The 25,997-nt window shown below is 40.4% G+C and overlaps 1 protein-coding gene across 1 annotated transcript in view; it reads left to right on the top strand.

The window, feature by feature from the left end:
- Positions 1-10,893: 10,893 nt before the first annotated feature.
- LOC124795555 overlaps positions 10,894-25,997 on the top strand; it is a 158,073-nt gene continuing 142,969 nt past the window's right edge. The window contains exons 1-3 of the mRNA XM_047259628.1: positions 10,894-10,914; positions 11,073-11,445; positions 16,864-17,088. Of these exons, the coding sequence (XP_047115584.1) occupies positions 10,894-10,914; positions 11,073-11,445; positions 16,864-17,088 (619 nt within the window). The remainder of the gene's footprint in view (positions 10,915-11,072; positions 11,446-16,863; positions 17,089-25,997) is intronic.

The raw sequence follows: 25,997 nt of genomic DNA, 5'->3' as shown, positions 1-25,997 counted from the left end.
TGGCATTTTGAGACTGTGGTAGCAAGCCTTGCATCATATGAGAGGTCTGTCCATAATATTCATTCTGTGAGAAGTACCATTAATAATCACAGCTATGCATACATCATTTGAACCTGTGAGAGAAGAGTCACTGTTGGTTCACAAGGAGTAGGTGTGCCAGGAGGAATCACTGGGGAACTAACTGTCACTAACCTTAGAGTCCTGTAGAGGAGGTGGCATCAGTGAGAGCATGGGCACAGCAGCTAGGGTGTCATTCGTGCATGGTGAGTGCATGACAGTGAGCTGGCTTAGAGTCTGATGAGTATGCTCCAGTGCTCCACAGATGGCAAGCATAGAGACCACCATTACTCTTGACTTAAGCACTTCAAATGAGAATGTGGCTCAGACTGCATATACGACTTGATGTGGTGATAGCAGCACCTCTTTCACAACAACCAGTGCATAGATGAGATGTTGGCAACATTCCTGATGTGGCATGTTCTTTTCCAGGGAGTTCTCCCTCACTTTCTACATCATCCATGAGCTTGGCAGCCAGAAGCTTGCCTCTAAATGTTGTAGCATATATATTCAATGTAGGCAGATGTGTTGTGGATGAGGCACAAGTCTCACACATGCATAACAAAGTCTCCAGTGTCACAAGTGCAACAGAGGTCACCATGATCACAGCTGTGGTTGATAGAAGCTTTGAGCTCCTGAAGGAGGTTATCCCAGTGAGGCCCAAGCATCAGAGGATACAGACACCTTGACTAGCAAGCACTCAGTGGTAACTTCAGAAGAGGTGACAGCAAGAAAGCCAGCTGCTTCCAGAAGCAAGCAACTGAAGGTCATCATTAAAGGGAAGGCCTCAAAAGTGGGCACAAAGGTTGCCATTGGCAACCAGCATTCCACAGACGGCTTCCAAGTGCTGGGCACAAAGCACACAGCAATGGCAGTAGTGCTTAGTTACACAAGGACTGGCACTACCTACAACCAATAGGTATGTTCCCATATCATATGCACCAAAAGATGCTGATATGAAATCATGTAAAATGACACAGAAAAGGCCACACCTTCCCCATTGTCATTCAATTGTCAAGTGATTTCAAAAGGATTCAACAGCTTTTGAAAAGTGCTGCCAAATCTGGGGTATCAATTAAAACTGCCCAGTTTGACACCTATAAGGCCACACTCTCGCTCTCAGGGGTGTGATGGAAGTGAAAGGCTTATACCACTACACCCATTTGTTAAAGCTTGTCTATCTCTTGAAGATGGTTCTCTAGAAATTTCCATTTCATATGGATCTGGACCACATGAAAGAGGAAACAAAGGACTTGGGTTATGATGTAAAAGCAGTCTCACACATGAAATCATCACAATCCAATAAGGACACTTGATTCTGTCATATGCTGCCCCACTGTGTCAAATGTGCAGGGTGTAATGAAGGTACAGACTATAGTCCAAAGAGGAAAAGCTCATATTTTGCAACTGTCAGGTGAACATGTTGCAAGATATAGGCTATAGAGGCTGCCCTATTTTTAAGAAGGCTGAAGCCAAACAGCATGTCAAAATACTCCAGCCAGACAAGTCACTGCTGGTGTGAGCTATAACAGTACTGCAAGGGGTAAGGTTGCCATATCTGACCTTCAGACAAAATCGGCATTGCCATGGGTGGATAAGCATGCTAGTAATCAGAGCTCACATGCTGATGATAGCAACATTGGCCACCGGGCTAGTGAGCAAAGCACACTCTCCACCACTGAGGTAGTAGTTGATGGGAGCAGACTGATTCAAGAACACCTTGAGCATGGCCCAGCCGTCAGTGGCAGTGCACCAGAGAGAGAAAACCCAGCCACACTGCGGGCTGTGGTAGACGTATGTGGGCGTAATATGATTATGGAATGCCATCATATCTAAAACAGCTCTCCAAATGAGGAAGAACAGTCTCATACCAATAACTCACAAGCTGAGCTCTGATTGCTATTGAAGTCAATGAAGTAGCTGCTCTTAAACTTACCACAGTTCCTTGAGACTGCAGTGATGAGATTCCTGCAGCCAGTATCTACGAGGCACCAAACACACATCATGGATAACAGAAATTTCCATGGCTTGACAATTTGAATATGGAATGTAAACAGAATACAAACCCAGGCAGGAGAGTTTCAGCAGTTTCTGGGTGATGAGGTAGTTTACATCTACCTCATCAGTGAAATTCACCTCAAGCCTGATATAAACATATCAGCAGTGAACTGCCACTGCTAATACAGATAGTCTTACTGCAGTTGGAGGCAGTGTGGTGTATATCTAAACGTCTTTAAAGCACCACACAGTGCAATTGCCATCTCTTGATGCAGTCAAAGTAATGGCAATATGTTTCTCCACAATGCCTGAGCAGATCACATTTGTGGCAACTGACAGACTACTGTCAGTACTGTAGCAACCTGCAAACTTGTAGCCTTGTTGTCCCTCCATGATAAACTCTTTATTGTGGAGAACTTCAGTGCTAAACATTACTAATGGAATTCGTGGATAATGAACATTAGTGGTCATCAGGTCCTATGCTTAGCAAGGCAGAAAAACTTGATCGTCATTGGGCCATGTGACCCAATTATACACTCCTGGAAATGGAAAAAAGAACACATTGACACCGGTGTGTCAGACCCACCATACTTGCTCCGGACACTGTGAGAGGGCTGTACAAGCAATGATCACATGCACGGCACAGCGGACACACCAGGAACCGCGGTGTTGGCCGTCGAATGGCGCTAGCTGCGCAGCATTTGTGCACCGCCACCGTCAGTGTCAGCCAGTTTGCCGTGGCATACGGAGCTCCATCGCAGTCTTTAACACTGGTAGCATGCCGCGACAGCGTGGACGTGAACCGTATGTGCAGTTGACGGACTTTGAGCGAGGGCGTATAGTGGGCATGCGGGAGGCCGGGTGGGCGTACCGCCGAATTGCTCAACACGTGGGGCGTGAGGTCTCCACAGTACATCGATGTTGTCGCCAGTGGTCGGCGGAAGGTGCACGTGCCCATCGACCTGGGACCGGACCGCAGCGACGCACGGATGCACGCCAAGACCGTAGGATCCTACGCAGTGCCGTAGGGGACCGCACCGCCACTTCCCAGCAAATTAGGGACACTGTTGCTCCTGGGGTATCGGCGAGGACCATTCGCAACCGTCTCCATGAAGCTGGGCTACGGTCCCGCACACCGTTAGGCCGTCTTCCGCTCACGCCCCAACATCGTGCAGCCCGCCTCCAGTGGTGTCGCGACAGGCGTGAATGGAGGGACGAATGGAGACGTGTCGTCTTCAGCGATGAGAGTCGCTTCTGCCTTGGTGCCAATGATGGTCGTATGCATGTTTGGCGCCGTGCAGGTGAGCGCCACAATCAGGACTGCATACGACCGAGGCACACAGGGCCAACACCCGGCATCATGGAGTGGGGAGCGATCTCCTACACTGGCCGTACACCACTGGTGATCGTCGAGGGGACACTGAATAGTGCACGGTACATCCAAACCGTCATCGAACCCATCGTTCTACCATTCCTAGACTGACAAGGGAACTTGCTGTTCCAACAGGACAATGCACGTCTGCATGTATCCCGTGCCACCCAACGTGCTCTAGAAGGTGTAAGTCAACTACCCTGGCCAGCAAGATCTCCGGATCTGTCCCCCATTGAGCATGTTTGGGACTGGATGAAGCATCGTCTCACACGGTCTGCACGTCCAGCACGAACGCTGGTCCAACTGAGGCGCCAGGTGGAAATGGCATGGCAAGCCGTTCCACAGGACTACATCCAGCATCTCTACGATCGTCTCCATGGGAAAATAGCAGCCTGCATTGCTGCGAAAGGTGGACATACACTGTACTAGTGCCGACATTGTGCATGCTCTGTTGCCTGTGTCTATGTGCCTGTGGTTCTGTCAGTGTGATCATGTGATGTATCTGACCCCAGGAATGTGTCAATAAAGTTTCCCCTTCCAGGGACAATGAATTCACGGTGTTCTTATTTCAATTTCCAGGAGTGTATATCCTAACAATTGCGGTCTTCCTGAAGTGCATAATGTCATGATTGTGAAGGGTCTTGGACACATCACAGTTGTGACCACAACATGTGCCCTCTCACCAACCATCTGCATGTGATGTCTAATGTGGAGCTAAATAGCCAGGCACCACCCAGCCATCATGGGCAGTTAGGGAGTGTGAACTGGGAGCAATTGAAAGAGGGCATCCAACGCCCTCTTTGATGCTATCCTATCCCTGACAACACTGGTGCTCACGATGCTGTCATTGTCTTAAGTGATACCACACTACATGCAGTTGATGAGCCAACACCCAGGAGGTAGCACATGATGAGAAACAGCTCTTGCCAGCTGCCTCCTGACATCATGGATGCCATAACACAAAAACAGAATTTTGAGAGATTGGCGACTGACAAGACTCCCTGCCACAAAAAATCTCCTCAACCAACTAAGCAGAGAAATTAATGTGGCAGTGGAGAACCACAGGAGCAGAGACTTGGCAGGGAAGGTATTGACACTAAATATAAATGATGGGTCTGCCAAAAAGTTGACAAAAGCTTTTCTTAGGAAGAGGAAGCGATTTCCTTCCCTCTAAGTCTGTAGGGGAGTCGCCTGTGAGCCTGATGCAGAGGCTAGCTCCCTAGCTGACAAGTTTGAAGACAACTTCAGACCAACAGAGCACCCAATAAATGTTGAATAAGCTCACCTGGTGTAGCAAAGGCTTCCAGTCTTTCTTACTGGCATAGTGGGTGAGGAAGACACTATTCATTCCATCAGCACAGATGAAGTTGAAGAACAAGTAACCCATCTCAACCTGAGGAAATCTGGAGGCCATGATCAGGTCTAGAATTCCACATGAAAGCAACTCCCACCAGATGCCCTTCAGATTGTCACTGACATTCTTGACAATATTTTAAGAACTGGTACAGACAAAATAGTATGGAAACATGTGTAAGTACAAGCCATTTCTAAACAGGGGAAGGATGCTCAGCTCCTGCAAATGTAAAGGTCAGTTAGATTCATCCCTGCTCTATAAAAAATCTTTGAAGGGCTGTATGTTCAAAGGTGTTTGACACACTTTAACAGCAAGGACACCATACCACTAGAACAGTTTTGTTTCCAGCATGGATGTTCAACACAACAACAACTTTTGTGAGTGGTTGGAGATGCAATGGGCACCCTGGAGTATCAGGAGAACTTAGGGGTAGTACTCCTGGACGTCTCCAGTGTGCTCAGTAGCATGTGGCATGAGGGCCTCCTTTACAAGATCTTTTGTACTGGGAGTTCCAACACCGCATGTGCACCTCATTGCATCTTATCTGCAATCCATGCCAGTAAAGTCAGGGTGCTGCAGGCATCACTCATCTGGTATACTTCTTTACCATGGACTTGCCTAAAAGGGAGAGAGTTAATCTAGCATGCAGCATGTGGTGCCACTTATAGACAGCCTCCGACACATTAAGAGTGTGAGCTACCAAATGGCATCTTAAGTTTAATGTTGCTAAAATGCCAAGCAGTAATCATAACAGGGCGCACAATGACTGTGGATCTAATGCCAGTGCAGCATCCAATATGTGGTCTCCTTTACAGATGAACTACTCTTTCCTAGAATTCTCCCAATAAACCAAAGTCAACTATTCACCTTCCCCACCAAAGTGGCCAAAGCAAACCAGGTTCAGGGTTTGTCTTTTGACAGGATTTTAGGGAGGTTTGGGGGGGGGGGGGGGGGGGGAGGGGGCGGATGAGTTTAGGAAACCTGCCCTGCAGAGTATGTTGCATAGATGAAAGCTAATTTGGAGAACTATGAAGAGTTGAGAGTGATGAGGCAATGTAAGTGGTGAAATATTGATTAAGCAATGGCTGGTGTCCCAGCAATGGCATGCTTTTGTGGAGAGTGAGAACACAATGTCAATGCTGCCTGTGCCCACCTTGCAGAGGTGAGACTTCATGTCATGGACTGTGCAGAAGTGAGGTAGGCTGTCAGTGTTGGTACAGCCATAGTATATGGTATTGGAGAATGTACAGCACCGTGATTGGCATGCTTGTTGTAGTAGTTCGTAGTTTGTTGGCCACTGAGTGCCAATGGCAATTTATGTAGAACACTGTCCCCACATTGGGTGGTAATACCAGGTCAAAAATACGCATGTTCATGAGCCTGTGGAACTTGTGAGTTGCCGATGTCAATGTCGCCTTGTGTAAATTTTGAAGATAGTGCACTCAGTTTGTGCAATGCTAAACTCATATGTGTTAGAGTGCTCACTTGTATTTTGTGAGAAAGGGATCATTCCTGTTCCATTTCAACAGTGGTATGATTCATGTGGTACACCTGAGATTTACAATCCAAAGGCAAAACATGACAAGAGTGCATGGAGTTTGGCGCACCATAAGGCAAATGGCTCATAGTTTGTAATGTGCGCACAACACACAATCCACAGAGTAACCTGCAAAGAAGTGAAAATGAGTCCATAATAATACTAATAATAATAATAATGGTTTATTTGTCCATAATAACTTTTACAGTCGTGGGCATAGTCAGTCAGTACATACATGAACAATAATAATAGTTTAGTAGTAGAAATAAAGTACATACAACATTAAAAATCCTTGATGAAGTACAAACATTTAGCAATTAACAGCTGCTTTAATTTTATTTTAAATATGTTTCCTTTTAACATTTTTATCGTATTTGGCAGCCTGTTGTAAAAAAATCTTCCAGCAGAAAATGGATTATGATCAGTTGCTTTTTTATTTCTGAATTTTATGTGGTAATCCTCTTTATTCCTTGTATTATAACTATGGATTTCACTATTTATTATACTGTGCTCCATATTTTCTTTTACAAACAGTATAGTCCTTAGAACATATAATGAATACACTGTTAGTATATTATACTTAATGAAGTATTGTCTACAGGACTGACATTTACTAATATTCGCTATTATCCTAATTCCTCTCTTCTGGGCTCTAAAAGCCCTATCCATTTATACCGTTTGTGCCCCACCCCAAATCTCAATTCCATGGACTGGTGACTATTATGCTAGAAAGGCGTTTTAGCAGGTAGGTATTACACGAGACTTTTTTACACATGTAGCTCATGTGCTCCTTCCATGTAAGATGTTCATCAACTATAATACCCAGGAATTTATGTTTATCAATTGTTTCAATTGGTAACTCTGGCTCAGTATCCACTTGTCTTGATTTGTAATTTAGCATAAACTCCATTAGAACTGTCTTTTCCTTATTTAATGCTAATTTATTTTTAGTCATATATTCTGTGATGAGGCTAGTGTTCTTCATATTATTTGGCACTGCTATCTGTTTTGTAGGGCCTCAGCTTATGAAGGAGGTTTCGTCGGCATAATTCACAAGGTCTGCATTTTTTGGAATTATTATAGCATTGATGTACACAATGAACATAAAAGGCCCAATAATACTTCCCTGAGGGACTCCACAGCTTATAAGATGATTTTACTGTTTGTATAAGTCCCCCGGTTGTATGATACAACTTAACACATTGTCTCCTGTCAGCAAGGTATGATCTTAACAAATCTAATGGTCATCAGTGTGCTAAATGCTGTACATTTGTTGTTTGATTCCAATGAACAATGAACAACTTAAATTGAAAGAACATGAAGAAAATGTTGTGGGGAAGAGGAACTAAAAATTGTATTTTATTAGCAGAGCACTTAGAAGATACAACAGATCTATTAAAGAGACTGCCTACACTATGCTTGTCCATCCACTTTTGGAGTACTGCTGTGCAGTGTGGGTTCCTTATCAGATTGGATTAATGTGATTCTACACTGAGAAAGTTCAGTGAAGGACAGCATATTCTGTATTATCGAGAAATATGGGAGAGAGTGGCATGGACACAATATGGGATTTGGGGTAGACATCATTAAAACAGATGCATTTCTCGTTGCAGCAGGATCTTCTCATGAAATTTCAATCAACAAATGTCTCCTCCAAATGTAAAAATATTTTGTTGATGCCAACCTACATAGGGAGAAATAATCATTGTAATAAAATAAGGGAAATCAGCACCTGCACAGAAAGATATAGGTGCTTGTTTTTCCTGTACACTGTTCAAGAGTGGAATAATGGAGAGTTAATGAGAAGATGGTTTGATGAACTCTCTACCAGGCATGTAAGTGTGATTTTTAGAGTATCAATGTAGATCTAGAAGTAGGTATAGCTGATGAAGGAATAGAAATCACCAACATTGTGTACAGAAGAGAACTACTTTTGTTACAGAAATGTAAAACAGATACTCAGAATACAAACATGAGGGAAAAAAGAATAGAAAAGGCAGCAATCTCAGAGAATATAGATCAATTATATATAAAAACAAAGATGAGGTGACTTACCGAACGAAAGCGCTGGCAGGTCGATAGACACACAAACAAACACAAGCATACACACAAAATTCAAGCTTTCGCAACAAACTGTTGCCTCATCAGGAAAGAGGGAAGGAGAGGGGAAGACGAAAGGAAGTGGGTTTTAAAGGAGAGGGTAAGGAGTCATTCCAATCCCGGGAGCGGAAAGACTTACCTTAGGGGGAAAAAAGGACAGGTATACACTCGCACACACGCACATATCCATCCACACATACAGACACAATGTCTGCTTGTGTCTGTATGTGTGGATGGATATGTGCGTGTGTGCGAGTGTATACCTGTCCTTTTTTCCCCCTAAGGTAAGTCTTTCCGCTCCCGGGATTGGAATGACTCCTTACCCTCTCCCTTAAAACCCACTTCCTTTCGTCTTCCCCTCTCCTTCCCTCTTTCCTGATGAGGCAACAGTTTGTTGCGAAAGCTTGAATTTTGTGTGTATGTTTGTGTTTGTTTGTGTGTCTATCGACCTGCCAGCACTTTCGTTCGGTAAGTCACCTCATCTTTGTTTTTATATATAATTTTTCCCACGTGGAATGTTTCCTTCTATTATAAGAATATAGATCAAGGAGTTTAAAATCAAAACTCAAAGGTTCAGTTTTTGTGGTTGATAGTGACCACACTTACAACCAGAACCAGTTGCAAGCTGTATCTCTTATTCCTAATGATACTAGCTTATTTAATAGATTCTAATGGCCCAGGGTATTGAAAGCCTTAGGAAAATCTAAGAATGTGCCTGTGACACACTCACCTTATAAAACAACTGGACACAAGTCTTTGAATTCCACTATGGCTAATTCTGCACTTCTGTGACTGCAGGAGCCAAACTTTGATTCACTTAGAAGATTATGTTTATTCAAGTGGTTCATTAATTTGTCTTTCATAATTGATTATATTATCTTTCAGAATGAAAACAGTAGGGTAGTGAACCTGCAGTTTTCTATGTCTTCTCCATCATCTTTCTTTAGTAGGAGTTCAACTCTTCCCTGCTTTAAATACTGTGGAAAGTTTCTTGATGTGAATGACTTATGCATTACCTTTATTAAGAGAACTTGTGTCCTACATATGCATTGTTTCAAAATGCAGATTTGTATTTCATCTAAAGCTGCTGATCCTTCATTTATTTGGGTTTTGTTGACTGCACTCTCTGTTATTGATAATAACATAACTGAACTTAGTGAATAATTATTTACAGGTGTTATACTTGATTTCATGAAGTTTTGTTGTAACTTCTCTGCATTACTTGAAAAATGATATTCATGTAGTCTATGTGTGTATGGCTATAATTCAGTGTCCAATAGGGCAGAATATTCTGACAAGGAACCCTGTTGCCATCATCAGGTGCATTACCTTGAATCTTATCCTAACACCTCAGGGTCTTCTGCAGGAATTATTGCCTTAGGTGCATCCTACACACAGCCAGCTACCTAAATTGCACCACTGATGGATAGTTCACCCCTTGTGCAAGAACATTAGATATGTGATATTTAATAAGGAAGACAGTAATGATTATTTTATAAGATGATATGTAAAACTAATGTATTGTGTGTATGTACGCATTATGCTTGAACAACTCTTTAAGGAAGTGAATATACAAATGACATGTCACTGAATTGAAAGGAAAATTTATTTGATAAAACTATAAAATTACAAAGAAATGGAATGGATGGCACTATTTGCCTGCAGGAGCCAAAATTCCAGTGGTACTGACAGACACATTTAACAATGAAAAGGCGTATCCTAGCTTTCAGATCTGTTAATTCCTTCCTCAGGGAGGACATTGTGATAGAGGAAGGTTAGGAAGGAGTGGGAGGTCATTCAGATGCCAGACTAGGAAGGGCCAGGCCAAGGAGAAGCATAGACATTGGAGTAAGCACGGGAGAGTGTTGAAGATCCAGAACTGTTGGCTTCTCATGATGCCTCAATCACTGAGAGTAAGCAGAGTGTTTATCCCTGCTTCTCACCATTTAGCTGATGTACAGCTTGTAATACTAGATAGGAGTCTGACATGATCTAAGTTTTTGAGTGCTTGGAGAATGTATTGCAAAGCCCAAGTGTGATCCAATTTTTGTATTTGACAAAAAATGTATTGTAGCTGATGTATCTCCATAATGCATTTCATCCTGCCTACCTGAGTGTCAGTATATGCAAATAATGTGTTCCCTTGTATCTTTTCTGCCTACATCTTAAGTGCGTACCCATTAAATGGAGTATACAGGGTCAGGGTGCATATCTAGAATGGAACCCCTGAACAGCCACTTTGATACATGAAGGTAGTTGTGTGGGTCTGCTGTCATAAATTGGCATATGTGATCCTCCTGAGATGAGTCTGTCTACATATTTGTTTATGCAGCTCATTCTTTTGCTGAAATATTGTAACTATCTGCTACAATTATACCTCTGTTTAGCAATGAACTTCTTCATTACAATGTATTCTACACGTTATTACAAAAATGAAATTTATGTGCTAAGTAATACAGTATACATAATATGATAATGGGTGATTCTGAGTTACAGGTAGGCTGTACCTATCTGCAACTCAGCATCTCCACTACATATTGAGTAGCAGCTATTCTTTTCATAATATTGTTACATTTCAACCGGGATTTTCCATTGTTTAATATGAATAAACATTACCATAGTGATCTTTCAGGATATATACATGTTTGTTTCAGCTCTATCACAATGCACGTTGCGTATGTGATGCATGGGAAGCAGTTGGCCTTGGATTTACAGTGACTGCTGCAAATATTGTTAATGCAAGTCCACCATTTACAGTGGGGCTGGTAGCACACCTTTATGAATTCCTGCCAGGGGTCTATCCTCAAGAAACTATCTACTTCAGTATTGATTTAGGAGGAGAAATAACTCATGAGATAGTTTTACAGAACTTGTCTAAAAAACGAGTCACATTCTTTCCTCGTATTATTGGTGACACAGCAAACTTATTTTCGATTGAATACAAGCCTGGCCCTTTCCATATACTTGCATCAAAGAAAATTAAAATTCCCATAAAATATAATGCAAGAAAAATCAACAGGGTACAAGGTAAGATTTCATTTTACTTGTTTACCCTTAAAACAAAATTATTTGTACATTTCTTACAATATTTTCAGACTTTTTGGCCTTAGTGCAATCAGTGTTTATTTTCTGTACAGCAGAAGTCCCCGTAGCTAATGGCCCTATTAAACTTAGGAAAATCACACACACACACACACACACACACACACACACACACACACACACACACACACCTTTACACGGTGGTGCAAAATTTCTGCTCAGACAACTGCTGGGCAACAACAAATGGCATGAAGTTCGAAAATAGTGTATTCAGTGATTACTGCTTTTCAGAAGTTCACATTTTTGACATTTTATTATTTGTTCTGAGAGAAAATTACAGGAGACCAACCTGGCCAACCCTATACTTGTTAGGTTTTTATTAATAATGCAGATAACTTCCATAAGAGAAACATGTTTTTGTCAATATCTTTACTAAAATCAAAATATGATGGTGCCAAAGAGACATTAAACACTATTCTGTTCTGATGGAGGATTTGGTGGCAACTAATATTTTTTATGCTTTTTGCATTGATATATAAGACAAATTTTTTCTCAGTTTCATATCTGTGAGACTATTGTAAGCTTGAATGAGTCTGATGCCTTTCCTGTAATGTCTTCCATAACAGTTATCTGAATTTTTTCATTTCCTTTTCATATAATGTGGATTATCATGAATAAGCAAAGGGTCTTCGCCATAATAGGTAATGCTAAAAAATCTTCTGGTGAAAATAAAGAAACTGGAGTTGCAAAAGAGATGAACATGGTGTTAGTAAAAGAACAACAGTCACTTTCATCTGGAATGTTGAATTTTGATTGATCTTTCATCTGTTTAATGTTCATCTGTCTGTAGAGTAACTTGCACCATGTACCTTGCATACTCTTGGAACATCATCATCTTATAACCATTTCACACTTCAGGAGGAATGTACCAGAGATAGGTGGTATATTTTTCGTTGTACTGATTTTGGAATCATTATACATACAAATCTTCAGTTGACACGCAAATACAACATTTACGATGAGATGCCTTAATTGCTTCTAATGACAGAAACCTGACTTGTACACACATTTGAGCAAGAGAAATACATATTCTTCATCGAGAGTTCTTTCTCTCATGAGAAAATAAAATTTAAATATAAAGAGGATATCATGAATATGTGAATGGGCTTGTGTGATTTACAGCTCCTAGTATGCACAATGATTTCCAGTTCTTTGGAATGTGTAGTGGAAAGACATTAGATGCCATAGAAGGAGGAGTGTTCATTGCAGTTGACAAAAATATTGTCTCTATTAGGGTTGAAGTTGAGTGGGATAGTGAAGTTACCTCATCATGTATAACAGATCTAATTGAAACCAAATTAATTAGTAGATGTTTTTACCAGGCAGCTGATTTTGCATTAAAACAGACTCTACACTCCATACTGTGTGAATACCCAGTTCATGCAATACTAGTTGGGAGTCAACTTTCACCTACTGGGCACTGACTGGAACATCTATAGAAGGGCTGTGTTTGAACAAGACTTCAACTGCTCAAATAGTTTACATCACAGTTTGGGAAATCACAGGTTATATTCAATAGTCTGATCGGCCTCCAATCTAGTGACTTTTGTTGGTACTATCATAACAACCTGTCACAGCATTTTTAATGGACTATGAATTTTTCTAATAAAAATAACTGTGAAACACACACTGAAATATCTTCTAGGGTGCTGTTCATGCATAATGATGGCTAATTATGAATAATGACTGCAATCATAATTCTGTCCAATTTTCAAGGTGTCACTCATCCCATGATGTAGTGATGTCTGACAGTATTATCTCTGAGACAAGTGTTGCTAGTGTAATTCATTCTAGTGATAATAACTACAGTCAGTTTATTGTGATGTATTTTGTTCTTTGAGCATTTAATTCTGGATTAATTAGCATGATTGTTTCATCTGCATGTTGCCATCTTGTTTTCAGACTGTTTTAACTATGGCAACATTTTTTGGGATTGAATTGCCTATTTGCAACCTGCTTGGTAAATCATCACCATCTCTCATAAACAAATAAATTATTATGCTAAGTTCAGACAAGCACTATTTTTTAAGGACAATATTTTTGTCTTTGTCTGTTACCTTCAGTTAAAAATCATCACAAACTTTAATACTTATATATATCCATGCATACTAAAAATGTGTCAGAATTCCTGCTATAAATTTGTTCAAACAAAACAGGAGTTAGTGCAGTGGTAGAATTTAATGCGATTTTCTCCAGATTTTCCAAAATCATCAAATTTCAAGTAGACCCATAGCATATTGTTGTGGCTAGTTCATGGTTTCTTTCATATCACTTGCAGTCATGCCATGCATGTCAGATGTCATGTGATTGATCAAACAAGCTCAATACTCTATTGAACACTAAAGCCAAAAATAAGTTCAGGTGAAATTTTTTCAAATGACCGTACAGTGTTCAGAAAGGACAGATTAAATACAGTTGGTGGAGGAGTATTTATTGCTGTCAGAAGTAGTTTACCTCGTAGCAAAATTGAAGTAGATAGTTCCTGCAAAATAGTACGGATAGAGGTTATACTTGACAAGCAGAGCAAACTATTAATTGGATCATTTTACTGACCCCCCGACTCAGAAGATATAGTTACAGAACCGTTCAAAGAAAACTTAAGTCTCATTTCAAATAGGTACACCAATCATACAAATATAATTGGTGGTGACTTCAATGTACCCTCTGCCTGGGAATCTGACAGAAGCCCAAAGAGATTCTGTTCGTACATAAAGCACACCAGTGGCTAGACACAATCAATACCTGCACTGTACAATAAAAATAGTGAAGTCACTCATGAAAGTGGCTCAAAAACAGAGTTATTAAACATAGTTTTCTGAAACTCTTTCACCAAAGAAAATGAAGTAACTATTCCTGAATTCCAATCAAGAGCAACTGCCAAGATGAGAAACATAGAAGTAGATATCCTCGGTGAAGCAAAGCAGCTTAAATCACTTAATAAAGGCAAGGCCTCTGATTCAGATTGTGTACCAGTCAAGTCCCTTTCAGAGTATGAAGGTACAATAGCTCCATATTTAGCAATTATATTCAACCATTGTGCAATGGAGTGTGCACTGGTGTGAAACTTCCTGGCAGATTAAAACAGTGTGCTGGACCAAGACTAGAACTCGGGGCCTTTGCCTTTCAAGGGCAAGTGCTCTACCATCTGATCTACCCAAGCACAACTCATGACACATTCTCACAACTTTACTTCCACCAGTATCTCATCTCCTACCTTCCAAACTTCACAGAAGCTCTCCTGCAAACCTTGCTGAACTAACACTTCTGGAAGAAAGGATATTGCAGAGACATTGCATAGCCACAGCCTGGAGGATGTTTCCAGGATGAAATTTTCACTATGCAGTGAAGTGTGTGTAGAAATGAAACTTCCTGGCAGATTAAAATTGTGTGCTGGACCCAGACATGAACTCAGGACCTTTGCCTTTCTCGGGCAAGTGCTCTGCCATCTGATCTACCCAAACACACCTCACACCCCATCCTCACAACTTTACTTCCACAAAGAAGTTTCATATCAGAGCACACTCTGCTGCAGAGTGAAAATTTCACTCTGGAAACATCCCCCAGGCTGTGGCTAATCCATGTCTCTGCAGTATCCTTTCTTCCAGGAGTGCTAGTTTTGCAAGGTTTGCAGGAAAGCTTCTGTGAAGTTTGGAAGCTAGGAGATGAAATACTGATGGAAGTAAAGCTGTGAGAATGGGTAAGTGAGGTGTGCTTGGTAGCTCATATGGAGAGCACTTGCCAGTGAAATGCAAGGGTCCCGAGTTCGAGTCTCAGTCCAGCATACAGTTTTAATCTGCTAGGAAGTTTCACATCAGCACACACTCCACTGCAGAGTGAAAATTTCATTCTGGATACCTCACAGATGTACACTGCTTCTCTTGTAGCTGTGATACTGGTGTTTTGTGAGCTTCTAATTGAGATTTTTCTCCTTACTGAACAAACTAGTAGTAAACTGTAGTGCTTCTCTTTGCTTCTTCTCTATTTCATCTGCCAATTATGTCAAGTAAGTGTCCCAGGTCAATGAACAATGCTCAGGTATTAGTAAAACGATGGTTTTGTATCCAACATTCTTCATGAAGGGCTTCGATTCTGGAGGAGTCTTCTAATCAATATCAGTGTGACATTTCCCTCTCCAGTGATGAATTTTATGTAGTTGATCCACTTTAAATCACTCTATATACATTCTCTGAGATTTTTAATGGAAGTGACTGCTTCCAGTGACTGTTTAACAATCATACATGTAATCATACATGTGTGATTCAGCCCACTGTAGTGCTGAGAAATTTGTAACCCTGTTTGCACCTCCATAATCTGGAAGAGGTGTTGGGTATGAAAATTGTGCCTCAATGTTCAACCATCTGTCTATGTGCATATTGCTCCCCCTTTTGGTTACTTGTCTGCCCTGAATGTTGCATTATTATATCTGTGTCCTCTTGCTCACAAACGAATCTGTCCAAAAGGATTTGGTGAAATGTTACCTTTACTCCCAAATTGTTCTCACTTTTACTTGAATAGTGACATATGTGGGTGGACAGATAATTGAAACTGATAAATAATTTCTGCTTGAATAATTGAAAAAAAAATTGATTAGACAGAATAGTTAAAAGGAATTGGAATAAATTTATAAATCTGTAAACATAACTTGGGTGAATTTTGACTGGTACCAATATCAACAGACCTTCAGTGTCAATACATTTAAGGTCAATATTCATAAATTGAGCTATTTACTGCTTCACATTAATACCATTGTGCATAGCCCTGATTATAACAATGCTCATGCAGGATTGCTCCTCCACTGCTCACACAAATTCCTGTTGTCTGCTCAAACTTCCTGATGCAGGATCTCGGCGGTGTACAAAGTGATGAACAGACAGGTGTGGCCATCATGAATGTATGAATAAACTTTGCTTTCCCAATAACTTTTTACAACACTTTTTAATGTACAGATGAAATTTATATATTTAAACAAAAGATGGATCTAATCATATGTCTGCCCGTTACCACTTATAGAAATAAACAAGCGAAGGTAGAGAAATTAATCAACTGAAGAGCATATTTCTTCTTCCTTTTTTTTCATGCAGATGTATCATAACATTATCTTTGCCGCAAAACAACTCGTTAATTTAGCTTCGGCCATGTTGATATATAGCTTACATGTACCGTATAAAAAGAAAAGAACAAACAAAATAAAAAAATTGATTCAGCATATGTATTTGATATAATGTTGACTACTTATTGCTCTTAAGTGCTTAATTGGTAATCATTCTCAGATGAAAATTGCAAACAATTGATGAATAAAGTTAGTTTCAATATAGCTGCATGTAACATCAATTTTTGTTACAGCAACCATAATATTTTGTGGTGAACTTTCTTCACCGACACCTGCATGTAGTGTGGCACTGAATCTACAAGGCAAAGCAGTCAGGCTGAAAGAGCATGCTACCGTCAAAATTTCTGCACCACTATATCATCCACTTGACAAGCAACAGAAAATAAATGTTCCTTATGCAGTACCAAATACCAAATATGATATATTTATTGCCCATACTCAACCAACTCCAGAAACAGGTGACGATTTGCTTATTTGATTTCTTTGATGACAATAAATACACTGTAATAACTGTGTGGTCATGAATGGAATAAGGGTTTAATTTTTTCTGTATCTGATTTGCATTCAGAATTACTTATGTGCATTTAATTCTTTTTCTATTCTCAGGTAGTATTATAAAATAATAAGCACCTCATTTTTGCCTTGGGAATTTATGGTAACTCTAACATGATGTGATTTGCCATAGCTTCTTTCATCATTATGAAAAGTTTCCCTAGCCTGGGAGCAAATACTTGAAAGTCAGTTAACATGCTGTACTTAATAAAGATACTAAATTTAATAATGTTGTAATAAAGATTCTTGAAGCTACCAATCAATTACCAGTATCTCCAAAAAATGTATTGGTGGGTTAACTTGTTGAACAGATACTTGAGTTACGTGCATTTCTGAGTTGATTTGTTGCTGTTGCTGTCAGAAAGAAATGAAAGCCCAAATCCTTGAATAATGACTGACTTAAGTGGGCAAACTGCTCACATTAATTCATCCCACATATGATTTTGAGTCTCAACATAACTTATTTCTGTCTTGAAGCCCTTCATGTAAAGAGACAAGCCATGGTACAATTGAAATAAATTGTCACAGTGTGTGTCTCTAAGAATCAAATACATATTTACAAAGCAGATCAGTACGGAGGCCAATTCAAAAGACTGAGGAGAACTGGCATACAACAGTGGACCCTCATGGGCCTTGTATACATTTCATGACAATTTCAGTAATTCCTAAAAAATGAAAATTAATGAAATACAACGAATTTTGACACATATTAGAACAGAAAATAACGTAGTGTAAATCATAATAAAATGACATTATGCAGTATACGGATCTTGTTACACAACTGTCCGCTTCACAATTAAAATAGTCAGATACATGAATATAACAATTCATAATGCATTTTAATGGATTATATGAAAAATATCGAATATAATTTCTTCCTACTATGTTCCCTAACTTAAATAAAAATATACTTAATTTAAGTAGTGATAGTCTCTAATTAAACAGTCTGGAAGGTCCTTAAAATAATTTATTTACAGTTACTGTTTCTGTTAATTACAAGAGTTACACTTCACACAGACAGGATAATGCTTTGCAATTACATAGTAAGACATATTTTTAATTTAATTCTGTTTTTTCATTTTGCATTTTGAGTATGTTACATAGACAGTGATGGTAACTATGTTTTAACAATTTTAATTAAATAGTATGTTTTCAGACATTTCTACCAATAACAGTGTGTACTTGAGGTATAAGGAATACTTTGTAGAGGTTTATGTCATCATAACAGCTCCCAAAGTGTAGTATTACTTACATTGGCCACATCTGGCTATGCTTCAGTTGATTAATGTGAGTGAGAATCTAGTGGTAACAAAAAGAAGAGGAAAGGTCCTAACTGTTATGTTTCAATTATTAGATTAGAACCTCAGAAATTGTATTTTTACAGAATGGTGTAAGTCCCACAAAACATTAATGAAAGAAAGTTTATGTTAGAGTAGAGGAATTACTAAAATTACTTGAATCCAAATCGACAAACTGCTTGTTGGCTTCCGTCTGGGGCACTTTGGCCAACGTTTGTCTGATGATTTTTCTGATATTTCACTAATACGAGTGGCTGGTATTACCAAAACTTCACTTTCCATTGTTGGTCGGGGGCTGGAGCTGATGTTCTAACAGCTAGGGACTTCTCTGCAGACTTTTGCAGTGCATTTTTCCCCTTGCTATCTGCAACTACCATTCACTGCAGCACAGGAAACCAGGATCCATTTATCTTGAGGCTTTCTTCTTTCTTGTTCAAGCTATTCTCATTTTTATGTATTTCTGTAGCTTCTCTGAACAAGCAGGTTTGATAGCTCTTCTCTACAGTCAGAACTTGCATGTCAGTGAATTTTACTATGTGGTCGGCCTTAAATAGCGCATTCTCTGCCATGGCTAATTTTTCTCCACCTGCCCCAGCCTGCAATGTCACTTATGTTCTGCTATCCTAGTGTTGACTGGCCATCCAGTCATTCCCATATAAACTTTTCTGCATGTGCATGGTACTACTCCCAACATTGCAAGTGGGTCCCTTTTCTCCTCTGCTGATCTGAAACATTCTTTGATCTTGCTTGCTGGTTTGTAAATAGTCTTTACACTGTGTTTCCACAATATACAGTAGATTCCATCCATCACTCTGGGAATATATTGCAGAAAGATCATACCTGACTTTTTTTTTTCCGTTGTGTGACTTTGACGATCATTTTACTCTGTTATACTACTAATATAACTTGTAGAGTACCCACTGCTCCAAAGAACACATTCCAGCTGTTTCATTATGTGTCTGTGGTGCTGTAGCTTACATATTCATCTTGTTCATCTTATGGGTATATTAATCATGCCTCTTTTCTGGGCTGGGTGTTGATTTGACAGTTTGTCCAGGTACCGGTCTGTGCGTGTCAGTCTTCAATATATGCTGTGTCCCAAGTTTTCACCATCCCTTGTGACCAGCACAGTGGTGGCCAACTTCTTCATGGAACATTTTGAACCACAAGCACTGGACTTGACACCTTGTAAACCTAAGTTGTGTTACAGATACGTCGATGATACTTTCATTGTGTGGAGCCGTAGAGAAGAGAAGCTCAATGACTACCTGACACTTGAACAGCCCCCAAGCCAACATAAAATTCATCATGGAAGTAGGAAAGGACAAACAACTACCATTTCTAAATGTGCTGGACATGAGGGATAGTGAAAACCTGGGACACAGCGTGTATCCAAAACCGACACACATCAACCAATACCTGCACAACTGTCAAATCACCATGTGAACCAGAAAAGAGACATGATTGATACACTCATAACATGAGCAAGTTGAATATGTGAGCCACAGCACCTCATAAATGAAATACACGACCTGTAAAGAGTTCTGAGGAGCAATGGGTTCTCCACAAGTTATATTAAAAGTATAACAGAGTCAAATGCTCGAAAAGTGACACATCGGAAAAAGAAATATTGGTGCTGCCTTTCTACCATACAGCCCCATAATGACAGACAGAATCAGCCATATATTGCACAAACATAAAGACTATTTACAAACTGACAAAAAAGATCAAAGAGTGTTTCAGATCAGCAAAGGAGAAAAGTGACCCACTTGCAATGCCGAGAATATGCTGCGTACCATGCACATGCAGAAAACTTTATGTTGGAATGACTGGACAATCAATCAAAAGCAGGATCACAGAACATAAGCGACATTGCAGGTTGGGTCAGGTGGAAAAATCAGCTGGGCAGAGCACACACTGCATGACGCCAACCATGTAATAAAATTCACTTATGTGGAAGCTCAGGCTGCAGAGAAGAGCTGTCACACCTGCTTGTTCAGAGGAGCTATAGAAATACACGAAGATCAGAATGGCTTCAACAAGAAAGAAGAGAGCCCCAAGGTAAATGGATCCTCAATTCCCATGCTGCAGCAAACGACAATTGCAGGTAGCAAGAGGAGAACCACAATAGAAATGACCACGGAGAAGCCTTTGGACATCGGCGTGCCAGGTACATATATAGTCAGCAGATGTGAGCCCAGTTCCACTCCAACACCAGCAAAGGAGGGTGCAGCTTTGACTATACCAGCCACTCATGCTGGCAAAACATCAGAAATATTGGCCAAAGAACCTGAGACAGAAGCCACAAGGCAGTCTGTCTAATGCAAGATATTTAATTTGCCCAAATAAAACATAAGGCAGAACAATCCAGACCAAGTAAAATTTAAAGGAAAATTTAAAATCACTTTGTTAGTCACTATTTACTAGAAAAAACTGCATTAGTAACACCTGAAAAATAAGAAACACAGCCACTGCTCTATGGCTAAAGGGTGTTTTAATCAAAGCCGAGAGGAAGAGAAATTGCAGATAACGATGTTATCCAAAACATTGAAAAATTCTTTACCATAACCGTTAGTCAGTAAGAAACGAAATGGAAAAGTTAGAAGTAAAACTATACTGTGTAGATATTTCATTAGTTTGCATCACTGAACATTGAAATAATTATCATTTTCAAAAGTTTTCAAAGTTCTGGACAAAACATGTCTTCTTAAAAGTAATATTCACATTTTTGGTGATGCACTTTGAAAGTAAGTGAAACTAGTCATGTATTTGTGAATGCATCAAGCTGTTAGAGTTATTAACACAAGTAAATAATGTAACAAGATTCAGCACTCATTCAATAGAAATTATTAACTGTGTGATGACAGACGTAGACAACAAAGTTTTCAAACAGCTGAAGAAGACCTTGGCCCAACAGATCAATGCAGTGAACTGACAGAAATAAATATTTATGTTGAAAAACAAAATTCTACTGTTATTTTCAGAAGTGTGCTCTTTAAATAAATTAGCAGCAAGTAAACAGTTTTTGATGCTGCTGAGCAACAGTAATACAATAGCTTTTAAATGAACACACAACCATTTGAGTGTATTGTTGTTTACTTAATTGCAACCTAGGTTTTAGCCTCTTATGCCATTTTCAAGTAATTGAGTTCACATCATTAGCATATATGGCAGGATGACAATTAAGAGACATATTCTCCCACTCTTTGCTTTCACCTCCATATTTTACAATGTGCAAGTTAAAGAGGTGTGTTGTCATTGTTGTGATCTTCAGCCCAGAGACTGGTTTCATGCAGCTCTCCATGCTTCTCTATCCTGTGCAAAACCCTTCATCTCCAAATAGCTACCGCAACCTGCATCCCTCTGAATCTACTTACTGTATTCATCCTTGGTCTCCGTCCCCACTTCCCTCGAATACTAAATTGGTGATCTCTTGATGCCTCAGAATGTGTCCCACCAACTGATCTCTTCTTCTACTCAAGTTGCACCACAGAATCCTCTTCGCACCAATTCTATTCAGTACCTCCTCATTAGTTACGTGATCTGCCCTTCTAATCTTCAGTATTCTTCTGTAGCACAACATTACAAAAGCCTCTGTTCTTTTCTTATCTAAATGATTATCATCCATGTTTCACTTCCATACATGGCTACACTCCATAAAAATACTTTCACAAAACACTTCCTGTAACTTAAACATCTATTTGATGTCAACAAATTTCTCTTCTTCAGAAATTCTTTCCATGCCACTGCCAGTCTACATTTTATATCTTCTCTACTTCGAGCACCATCAATTATTTTGCTCCCCAAATAGCAAAACTCATCCACTACTTTAGTGTCTCATTTCCTAATCTGATTCCCTCAGCATCACCTGATTTAATTCAACTACATTCTGTTATCCATGTTTTGGTTTTGTTGATGTTCATCTTATATCCTCCTTTCAAGACACTGTCTATTCCATTCAACTGCTCTTTCAGGTCCTTTGCTGTCTCTGCCATAATTACAATGTTATCGGCAAACATTAAAGTTTTTAATTCTTCCCCATGGATATTAATTCCTGATCCAAATTTTTCTTTTGTTTCCTTTACTGCTTGCTCAATATACAGATTGAATAACATCGGGGAGAGGCTACAACCCTGTCTCACTCCCTTCCCAACCACTGCTTCCCTTTCATGTCCCTCGACTCTTATAACTGCCATCTGCTTTATGTAGAAATTGTGAATAGCCTTTCACTCCCTGTATATGACCCCTGCCACCTTCAGAATTAGAAAGAGAATATTTCTCTAAGTCTACATATGTTAGAAACATGGGTTTGCCTTTCCTTAATCTGTCTTCTAAGATAAGTCGTAGGGTCAGTATTGCCTCATATGTTCAACATTTCTATGGAATCCAGACTGATCTTCACCGAGGTCGGCTGTTACCAGTTTCTCCATTCATCTGTAAAGAATTTGATTTAGTATTTTGCAGCCATGAGTTATTAAACTGTCAATGCTTTGGTATTGTAATTATTATATTCTTCTTGAAGTCTCATTTCATCTGTCCCATTCATCTTTCTCGCCAAATAGTAGACTTTTGTCAGGGCTGGTTCCCCCTAAGCTATCAGTAGTTGTAATGCAATGTTGTCTACTCCCGAGGGAGAGGGGGGGGGGGGGGGGGGGGGGGGGGCTTTTTTTGACTTAGGTCTTTCAGTGCTCTGTCAAACTATTCATGCAGTATCATATCTCCCATTTCATCTTCATCCATGTCCTCTTCCATTTCCATAACATTGCCCTCAAGAACATCGCCCTTGTATAGACCCTCTATATACTCCTTCCACCTTTCTGCTTTCCCTTCTTTGCTTAGAACTGGATTTCCATCTGAGCTCTTGATATTCATACAAGTGATTCTCTTTCCTCCAGAGTCTCTTTAATTTTCCTGTAGGCAGTAGGTATCTTACCCCTAGTGATTGCATCTTCCTCTTTCATTCCTTACCCCCATTCCATATTCATCTCCTATCTTTCCTTCTCTTCATTTTCCTACTATCAAAACTATCAAATTCCAACTGCCCCCCCCCCCCCCCCCCCAGGACTATTAAATTTTTGTCTCCCTTCACTATCTGAATAATTCCTTTTATCTCATCATACATTTCTTCAATCTCTTCATCATCTGTGGAAATAGTTTGCATATAAACTTGTACTAATGTGGTAAGCATGGGCTTCATGTCTATCTTGGCTACAATAATGCGTTCACTATGCTGTTTGTAGTGGCTTACCGATACTCCTATTTTTTTATTCATTATTAAACCTACTCCTGCATTACCCCTGTTTGATTTATAACTCTGCATTCACCTAACCAGAAGTTGTTCCTCCTGCCACTGAACTTCACTAATTCCCACTATATCTAACTTTAACCTGTCCATTTCCCTATTTAAATTTTCTAACCTACCTGTCTGATTGAGAGAGCTGACATTCCAGCCTCTAATTTGTAGAATGCCAGGGCTGTACAATTCATTAATATATACCAAAACAGGGGAGGATTATAGAATTGAAACTTGAGAGACTGTTGTAGATTTGGAAGCTATAACCTTATTAGCAATGTAATATTATGTTTGGTATACCAGCAGGTAAAAAGAAAGGTGTCATAGAAAATCGAAACATTAACACAAATATTCCTAATATAAGAAACTTGCAGCAGAATGTACAGTATGCATCCAGTAAATTAGAACAGAGAAAAATACTAGTAGCTCCAGAGTTATCACCATATATTTATTATGTCAGAACGTGGGCTGAAAGGAAAGGAAATTAATGTTTACAACATACAGGAATATAAAAAAGTTGCTAATTTCTGCAGATCTGAACATAAGTGCAGCGTGGGTTGAACGGCGTGACAAAGAGCTGTCACACGAAGATGGTAACACAATGGTAGAATCCGAGTGGTTGGCAGTTCGACTGCCAGGGCTGTGAGGAGTGAAGCCCTGAAAAGATTGGCCACTCGAATTAGATGAACACGGAGAAGGAGCAGTGCTCGGCAGAGAAACACGCTGTGGAAAATCAATACCCAAATGCATGGTGTGGGAAGATGGATGGCCGCTCAAAGCAGGAGTGGGAGAAATAGGGGCAGAATCAGGGAGGTTCACCTGAGGCTCAATGAAAGCTGGTTTCACTCGGTTGAGTAAGACCGTGGTTACAGAGTCTTTTATGAGGAGATCCATGTTATTCTCAGTGCGTTTGACGACCTTGTAAGGACCTGTGTAGGGCGACTGAAGCGGGGCTTTGACTGAGTCGTCTCTGAGAAACACGTACTCACAAGAGTCTAGCGTGCGCGGTACGTACACTCGCGGAGGTGTATGACCAGCCGGAGGTGGCGGCTGAATTTTGCTGCAGTGCAAGCGCACCCGCTCGAGAAGTGAAGGGAGTTCAGAGGGCCGTGGAAGTGGGGTCGGAGTGACTAATTCTCCAGGCAAAACCAGAGGTTGGCCATATACAAACTCGGCTACAGACCCCTTGAGGTCTTCCTTGAAAAACGCACGAAGGCCAAGAAGCACGAAGGGCAGTGCCTCTGTCCATAGTGAGTCATGGCAATGCAGGGCAGACTTCAGGGTGCAATGCCATCGCTCAACAAGCCCATTGCTTTGGGGGTGGTATGCAGAAGTATGAATTTTGACAATACCACACATTTTACATAAATCAGAGAAAACTGAAGACTCGAATTGTCGCCCCTGGTCAGTTGTGAGGTAAACAGGTGAGCCAAATCTAGAGATCCACGAATCTAAGAATGCTCAACTTACTGTCTCAGAGGTAATGTTCAGAATAGGCACAGCCTCAGCCCACCGAGTCATCCTGTCAATAGCTGTAAACAAGTAACGGAAACCCTCGGAGGGGGGCAAAGGGCCTACGAGGTCGACATGAACATGGTGAAACCGGCCTGGAGGTTGGGCAAAACAGCCAAGGGGTGGAGAAGTGTGCCTGGAAACTTTGTTCTGTTGACACACCATGCATGCCCTTGCCCAAGACTGACAGTCACGGAGCATGTTTCTCCAGACAAACCGTTCAGCTACCAGACGGGTGGAGGCTTTGACACCGGGGTGTGCTAATGCGTGTAGTTTGTCAAAGACCTGGCATTGAAGGGGCTTAGGAATGAATGGCCGCAACGTACCAGTCAATTCATCACACCACACTAAGTCAGATATGCCAGGGAAAGTAGAGCGTACCAGTTGGAGAGAGGAGCTGTGGTCTGAAATTAACTGCATGGTATCGGGGTCTGCCGATTGCAACCGAGGTAGGTCCGTTAAGTCAATTAAGGTTGTGACAGCACCAACAGGCGAGAGAAAATCAGCAACCACATCTTCCGCTCCTCAGATGTAGCAAATGTCATTTGTAAATTGCAAGATGTAATCGATGTGACAAAAGCGTCGTGGGGGCGGATCAGCCGCAGGACTTTTTATGGCAGGAACCAACAGCTTGTGATCAGTGAGCACATAGATATCTCGTCCCTCAACATCAGTTCTGAAGTGTCTTATGGCCTCATAAACTGCAAGTAAT

The sequence above is a fragment of the Schistocerca piceifrons genome, chromosome 4 (assembly GCF_021461385.2).
Source record: "Schistocerca piceifrons isolate TAMUIC-IGC-003096 chromosome 4, iqSchPice1.1, whole genome shotgun sequence".
NCBI lineage: Eukaryota > Metazoa > Arthropoda > Insecta > Orthoptera > Acrididae > Schistocerca > Schistocerca piceifrons.
This window is presented reverse-complemented; position numbering and strand designations above follow the sequence as displayed.